The sequence below is a fragment of the Rhinoderma darwinii genome (assembly GCF_050947455.1).
Source record: "Rhinoderma darwinii isolate aRhiDar2 chromosome 12 unlocalized genomic scaffold, aRhiDar2.hap1 SUPER_12_unloc_6, whole genome shotgun sequence".
NCBI lineage: Eukaryota > Metazoa > Chordata > Amphibia > Anura > Rhinodermatidae > Rhinoderma > Rhinoderma darwinii.
Window position 1 is genome coordinate 345,568 of NW_027461877.1, and position 8,213 is coordinate 353,780.

The 8,213-nt window shown below is 44.9% G+C and overlaps 1 protein-coding gene across 1 annotated transcript; it reads left to right on the forward strand.

Moving 5' to 3' along the window:
• Positions 1–2,266: 2,266 nt before the first annotated feature.
• On the forward strand, positions 2,267–4,466 carry LOC142698196 (protein kinase C delta type-like). The gene is made up of 3 exons (XM_075847843.1): positions 2,267–2,920; positions 3,137–3,199; positions 3,367–4,466. The coding sequence occupies exons 1-3, from the start codon at positions 2,706–2,708 to the stop codon at positions 3,923–3,925; spliced, it is 837 nt and encodes a 278-aa protein (XP_075703958.1). The 5' UTR covers positions 2,267–2,705; the 3' UTR covers positions 3,926–4,466.
• Positions 4,467–8,213: the final 3,747 nt, after the last annotated feature.

Sequence of the window (8,213 nt, forward strand, 5' to 3'; positions counted from 1 at the left end):
TGACCGGAGCCCTAAATAAACACAGACCCCAGACTAGACCTCTAAATCATTGGAGATCCCAGACCAGACCCCTAAATAAATACAGACCCCAGACCAGACACCTAAATCAATGTAGACCACAGACCAGTCCTCTAAATAAATACAGACCCCAGACCAGACCCCTAAATAAATGCAGACCCCAGACCGGACCACTAAATAAATACAGACCACAGACCAGACCCCTAAATATATACAGACCCCAGACCAGACCCCTAAATCAATGGAGACCACAGACCAGTCGCCTAAATGAAGTACAGACCCCAGACTAGACCCCTAAATAAATACAGACACAAGACTAGACCCCTAAATAAATACAGACCCAAGACTAGACCCCTAAATGAATACAGACCCCAGACCAGACCCCTAAATATATACAGACCCCAGACCAGACCCCTAAATAAAAACAGACCCAAGACTAGACCCCTAAATGAATACAGACCCCAGACCAGACCGCTAAATAAATACAGACCACAGACCAGACCCCTAAATAAATACAGACCCCAGACAAGACCCCTAAATCAATGCAGACCACAGACCAGACCCCTAAATAATTACAGACCCCGGCCCAGACACCTAAAAAAACTCAGACCGCAGACTAGACCCCTAAATAAATGCAGACCCCAGACTAGACCCCTTAATAAATAAAGACCACAGACCAGACCCCCAAACTAATGCAGACCCCAGACCGGACCCCTAAATAAATACAGACCCCAGACTAGACCCCTAAATAAATGCAGACCCCAGACTAGATCCCTAAATAAATACAGACCCCAGACCAGACCCATAAATAAATACAGACCCAAGACTAGAGCACTAAATGAATACAGAACCCAGACCAGACCCCTAAATAAATATAGACCCCAGACCAGACCCCTAAATAAATCCAGACCCCAGACCGGACCCCTAAATAAATACAGACCCCAGACTAGACCCCTAAATGAATACAGACCCCAAACCAGACCCCTAAATAAATACAGACCCCAGAGCAGACTCCTAAATTAATGCAGACCACAGACCAGATTCCGAAATAAATACAGACCCAAGACTAGACCCCTAAATGAATACAGACCCCAAACCAGACCCCTAAATAAATACAGACCACAGAGCAGACCCCTAAATCACAGCAGAAAACAGACCAGACCCCAAAATAAATACAGACCCCAGATCAGACCCCTAAATAAATACAGACCCCAGACCAGACTCCTAAATAAATGAAGACCCCCAGATCGGACCCCTAAATAAATACAGACCCAAGACTAGAGCACTAAATAAATGCAGACGCCAGACTAGACCCCTAAATAAATACAGTCCCAAGACCAGACTCCTGGCCAAGGACAGAGGATTGGAGGATGAGGAGCCAAGACCTGGGAGCAGCCAAGACCCTGGAACATCCAGCCCCTATGCCAGGCTTACCATCAGCCGCCTCACCATCCACCAGGTCCTGGGTAGGGGCAGCTTTGGCAAAGTGAGTATAATATCTAAATATTTCATTTTATAGGGTGGTAAACCTAAAGTTGACCTTTTATCTCCATCAATTGTTCTCTGTTGTCACCATGTTATGCTGGATGGATGATGGGTGTAGTGTTCTCCTATGGGATGCCCAATAGGACATCCAGAAGTATTCCTGCCCCCATAACCACTACTTTAGTTTTTCATTTTAGTATTTTTCTGTCGACATATGAGAGATTTTGATTTTTGGGGGCACGAGTTGTAGTTTTTAATGGCTCCATTCAATGTACCATATCATTTACTGGGAACATTGTAAAAGGCTGGTTTTTTTTAGGTGAAATAGCAAAAAAAAACAAAACAGCAATTCCTCCATTGGTTTAATAATTTGGCTTTTATGGTGTTAACTAAGTGGTAAAAATGACATGTTACCTTTATTCTGCGGGTCAGCACAATAACGGGGATACCAAAATTATATTGTTTTATTTTTTATACTTTTTATCCAATAAAAACTATTTATAAAAAAAATTATTTGTTGTGTCTCCATATTCTGAAACCCAGAATTGTTTTTATTTTTCTGTTGATGGGGCGGTGTAAGGACTTGTTTTTTGTGGGGCGAGCTGTACTGTTTATTGGTACTATTTTGGGTTACATAAAACTTTTAATCACTTTTTAACTTTTTATTCCATTTTTCGAGGAGCTAAACAAAACGAAATAGAAAAAAGTTTATTTATTTATTTTGACTGCAATATTTATGTATCGCTTGAATTGTTCTTTTAGCCTCCTCCTATTAAGCTTAGTAGGAGGACCAAGTTGGCAGACCTTGGGGTCTTCATTAGGCCCCCTGGCTGCCATGACAACTATCTACACACTGTGATCGCGTTGCGGGTAGGGGTTATGGGGTGACAGCGGGAGCTTACCTCTATTTAACTGTTTAGATGCCACGGTCGCTATTATAGCGTATGATCCTGCTCCATACTACCCCCACCAACTAAGATAATTATGTCAAATGTGGGTAAGGCGTGAAGACCTCTCCATACAGGACCCAACAGCAGACACTGCATTATGCTGGGAGCTCAGCTTTGTTCTGCTGTAGAGTCCTGGGCACTACCCGACTGACCCACCTCTCTGTCCACCCCTGTTCCTTCTTCTTCTCATGAGGAATCTCCATTTGTTTTCCTCAGGTGGTCCTGGCATCAGTCCCCGGCCGAAACACCTACATGGCCGTAAAAATGATCACCAAACGGGACAATACGGACGAAATTATGAGAGAGCGGCGGATACTCCTAGCGGCCAGACACTGCCCGTTCCTATGCCACCTCTATGCCGCACATCAATCTGAGGAGCGGGCATTTTTTATCACGGAGTATCTGTCCGGTGGCAGCCTGGAGGCTTTGATCAGGATGTGCGACTGCTTGAACATCGGCAACGTAAGGCGAGTAAATAATCAGGAGACTGAGGGGGGTGGAAAGAAGAAAAGGTGAGGGGGGAGGTCAGATGAAGGATAATGCAGAGAATGCAGAATACAGGCTGCCATAATCAGCGCCTCCTCTCTGCTAGAGACCGCACACACTCCATCATAACATGATATTAGGGAATTGATAGAGGAAGATTTCATGACATTGAGACTCCGCTCTGTTCTCCCCATCAGATTCTACACAGCAGAGATGATATGTGGCCTCCAGTTCCTCCATGGACACAACATCGTCCACCGGTAAGCAGAACTTCCCCCTTCTTTCATTCTCCTTTACATGCTGGAAACAGTGCACCCAGCTTTCCTGCATTCCTGAATGGCTATTCTGCTTGGTGGTGCAATGACCCATCCCCCGTCTCCTGGATCACTGGGCGGATTTGTCATTCTCTCGTCTTATTTCTTTGCAGAGATCTAAAGCCGGAGAATATAATGCTGGATGCAGATGGCCACGTCCGTATCATCGACCTGGGATTGGCCCAAGATGGCGTCACCGCCTCCAATAAGATCCGTGGAGTGACGGGAACGTTGCATTACATGGCCCCTGAGGTGCTTCTTAGAAAAAAATACGGCACCGCAGTTGACTGGTGGAGCCTGGGGATTGTGGTGTCCAGGATGGCAGCAGGCCGCTCCCCATTTTACAACGGCCCCGTCAGGCAAATGGCTATCAAAGCCATCACCACCGCGAAGCCTAAATTTCCAACTTGGCTTAATCCTGACGTGAAACATCTGACCAAGAGACTGGTCCGTAAAAATTCTAAGAGGCGCCTCGGTGTGTGCGGGAACATCAGAGAGCATCCATTCTTCTCCACCATCGGCTGGGAGGAACTGCAGGAGAGGAGGGCACAGCCACCATTTACACCATTTGTGCCCGTTCTGGAGAACCAACATCTGAAGTGGCCAGAGAATAACAAAGCCCTTCACCCCTTGGCCGGGTTCAGCTTCATGTCACCAAGCTGGACCCGATAAGATCTCAGGACAAGGGCCCAGAACTTCATGCCTCCTGACCCGCGCCTCAAGTCTCTGCTGCTGTATGTCACCTCGGCTGCCCAGACCATCATCTCTCTCCTTACCATCTTCATGCCACACCTCTGCCATCTTGCTCCTGCACCAGAGCCTTGACTTGCCATCCTCCAATCCCGGGCAGGCATCTGACATCACTCCAGCCTGAAGATCCTCTACACCCCCCAGGAGCGGCCTGTGCTTAGTTTCCATCTGGGGAGATCAGGAATAATAGCTGCATGTTGTAGTCCTGGGGCCGGAGCGGCCATTATACCTGATCTCACCTCAGCACAGGCCAGGTAAGTAATGCACCCACATCACCCACATCACCCACATCACCCACATCACCCACGTTACCCACATCACCCCACTATATAATAAGTATAGACACCACACTACATGATAAGTATAGACACCCGCATATAGACACATAGTACATTTAGATTAGACTTTAGCCTTTGATCCTGGGATTATTCTGATCGCCATATTTGGGGTCAGGAAGGAATTTTCCCCCCTTAATATGAGGACAATTGGCTCATTCCTCACAGGGGGTTTTCGCCTTCCTCTGGATCAACACGGCCTTTAGATAGGTTTAGTATAATAGATAAATAGATGACACATACATATACACAGTATATAATAATAGTAGTCTTAATACTTCTAGAATAATCTCCTAATAATAAAATATAACCTTCCCTTATCTGTAAATAAAACTTTCCTTTTACCCCCTACATCTTTGGGCTTGTCTTTATTCCCATTGGACTTCTGTGTAGTAAATGTTGTCCGAGCTCTGAGACCCCCACCAATCACTAGAACGAAGCAGCTGAAGGTCTCGTGTGAGTGCTCAGCCGCTTCCTGTCTGTTCGGCTTTTTCCGGATAAATGTATCGGCTCATAGACTTTCTATTGAGTCCGTTCACCGATACATTTATTTCTGGAAAAAGCCGAACAAACACAAAGCGACTGAGCGCTCACACGGGGGCTTCAGCTGCTTCGTTCTAGTGATTGGTGGGGGTCTCAGTGCTCGGACCCCCACCAATCCAATCTTCTGACATGTCACTATGTCACTATGACATGTCAGAAGTTTGTCAAACGTTTAGCTACACTTTAAAGGTATATGTCAGATTTAAAGCCCAAATGTGGTGTGAACAGAGCCTTACAGGGGTTGTCAGGTTTTTACAATACCGTTTTGCTAGAGGGGTCCAGTAATCTTTGGGGGAACTTGCTGCAAGAGTTTAATTTCCCTACAGCATCTCTAAAGGGGAAGTAAAGTATTACACAGTTCTATAATCACCGGGCTGGGCATGTAATACATGGATGTGATGGTCCTCCTGAGCAGGAGATGATGTTTATTGCCCCTCTCCATTCTGGATAATTAATCAGGGTCCTGAACGGGGGAACCCACACTATTACCCCAAAATTCCCTAATAGGGCATTTGAAAATGGGTTTTCCAAACCAGAAAACAGCTTTAATGGTTATATAATGATAAGTGAGAGTTTGTTACAATGTATCAGTGCAGGAGAGAGCTGAAGTACAGGCTATTTAGATTGTGGAGGATTATCTAAACGGGATACACTGAATGGGGCACAGTGGGGGATGGAGGATCGGCTACAATGCTGCCCCCTACAGTCAGGGCCCTCACCTCATGGATGCTCCTGTTACCAGATCCTTCACACCAGAGATCAACATTCATGAAGAAGAAAAATCCCCTGCAGAGACGTCCACACCGAGAGATCCAATAGGACTGGTCTATACAAGGAGTCGTCATATCCGGGGGCATATTTACAGCCATGCCCCCATATAATAAATACTTTATTCCTGTATACATGAGAAGTTCTACAACTTTATAATATCATTTATGTTTCAATTACTCACCATTTTCAAGATCTGTTTGCTGTCAGTGAATGAGGACACTCTTGCTTACATTCAGATGCAGTGAACCTGTACATCGCTAGTCCTGCTCTCAGCTAAGAAACATAAAGTAGATTAGGAAGTTGTAGAACTTTTCATTTATACAGCGATTAAGCTTTAGTTACATAAAAATCGGAAAACACACAGGAAGAGGATTCATTATCGGTAGTACTACAGTGATCTGGTGCCCGCAGGTATCTAATGGTAAATACGGCCCTGGTGGGTACCTCACCTTTATGTGACAGGCCATAAAATGTCATATAGGAAAAAACGTAAGAAAGAACTTACCATACGGGGATCATATATGTTATGTGGCTGGAAGAAACCTGCAGCACCGACACCAATGGAACATGAGGATGACGCCACTCAATGTGCCGTCCATCACGCCCATCGCCCCACGCGTTTCACTCCACCTGTGACTCTGCCAACTAACGTGAATACTGACTAAACATAAACTCTGACCGGCCTCACCACTAGTCCCTATTGTCATACAGCCGCCTCCGATAGAGAATTTACCCTAATCCAGTGGTGGTGAAGTAACCCTTATCCACTTACATGTGGTTTCCAGTAGTCAGTGGTACATATAGTATAAAAAGTCTGGTGGCCAGTGGTACATAAAGTATCCACAGTCTAGTGGTCAGTGGTACATATAATATCCAGAGTCTGGTGGTCAGTGGTACATAAAGTATCCAAAGTCTGGTGGTCAGTGGTACATATAGTATCCAAAGTCTGGTGGCCAGTGGTACATATAGTATCCGAAGTCTGGTGGCCAGTGGTACATAAATTATCCAAAGTCTGGTGGCCAGTGGTACATAAAGTATCCACAGTCTGGTGGTCAGAGGTACATATAATATCCAGAGTCTGGTGGTCAGTGGTATATATAGTATCCAGAGTCTGGTGGTCAATGGTTTATATAGTATCCAGAGTCTGGTGGCCAGTGGTACATATAGTATACAGAGTCTGGTTGTCTGTGGTACATATAGTATCCAGAGTCTGGTGGCCAGTGGTATATATAGTATCCGGAGTTTGGTGGCCAGTGGTACATATAGTATCCAGAGTCTAGTGGTCAGTGGTATGTATAGTGTCCAGAGTCTGGTGGCCAGTGGTATATATATTATCCAGAGTCTGGTGGCCAGTGGTATATATAGTATCCAGAGTCTGGTGGCCAGTGGTACATATAGTATCCAGAGTCTGGTGGCCAGTGGTATATATAGTATCCAGAGTCATGTGGTCAGTGGTACATATAGTATCCAGAGTCTGGTAGTCAGACAAGACCCATATCTGAAGAAGGTCAAATGTATGGCTCGAAACGTTAAACCTATTTTTGAATTACTACTTTCCGCTATATGTGAAATAAAATGTCCCTTATTGCGTAATAACTTGGAGTGCTGAGTTCCCATTTATTATCTGTGGTACATATAGTATCCAGAGTCTGATGGTCAACGGTACATATAGTATCCAGAGTCTTGTGATCAGTGATATATACAGCATACAGAGTCTGGTGGTTCATAGTCTATATAGTATCCAGAGTCTGGTGGTCAGTGGTATATATAGTATCCAGAGTCTGTTGGTCAGTGGTACATATAGTATCCAGAGTCATAGTATCCAGAGTCTGATGGTCAACGGTACATATAGTATCCAGAGTCTTGTGATCAGTGATATATACAGTATACAGAGTCTGGTGGTTCGTGGTCCATATATTATCCAGAGTCTGGTGGTCAGTGGTACATATAGTTTCCAGAGTCTGGTGGTCAGTGGTATATATGGTATCCAGAGTCTGGTGTCAGTGGTGTGTATGTATATATATATATATATATATATATATATATATATAGTGTTCAGAGTCTTGTGGTCAGTGATATATACAGCATACAGAGTCTGGTGGTTCATAGTCTATATAGTATCCAGAGTCTGGTGATCAGTTATACATATAGCATCCATAGTCTGGTGGTCAGTGGTACATATAGTATCCAGAGTCTGGTGGTCAGTGGTACATATAGTATCCAGAGTCTGGTGGTCAGTGGTACATATAGCATCCAGAGTCTGGTGGTCAGTTATACATATAGCATCCATAGTCTGGTGGTCAGTGATACATATAGTCTCCAGAGTCTGATGATCAGTTGTATATACAGTGTCTAGAGTCTGGTGGTCAATGGTACACATAGTATCCAGAGTCTTGTTGTAATGGATCTGCCAGACACAGCTTCTGTGTCGACGCCCGTGGTTAATCAGTCTGCATCTGTTCCTAGGTCTGATAGAGTGACTTGATCTGCTACCACTCAGGCTGGTAGGCTGAGGAGTGGGAGAACCTATCACAGCCTGGCCAGACGGTTCTAGCTCCCGC

What these genes read in the sequence shown, in the direction of transcription:
- LOC142698196 (XM_075847843.1), top strand. Translation starts at nt 2,706, where the DNA reads ATGGCCGTAAAAATGATCACCAAACGGGACAATACGGACGAAATTATG. An exon ending in TTGAACATCGGCAACGTAAG is followed by an intron (nt 2,921 to 3,136) that starts GCGAGTAAATAA and finishes TCTCCCCATCAG; the next exon opens with ATTCTACACAGCAGAGATGA. An exon ending in GGACACAACATCGTCCACCG is followed by an intron (nt 3,200 to 3,366) that starts GTAAGCAGAACT and finishes ATTTCTTTGCAG; the next exon opens with AGATCTAAAGCCGGAGAATA.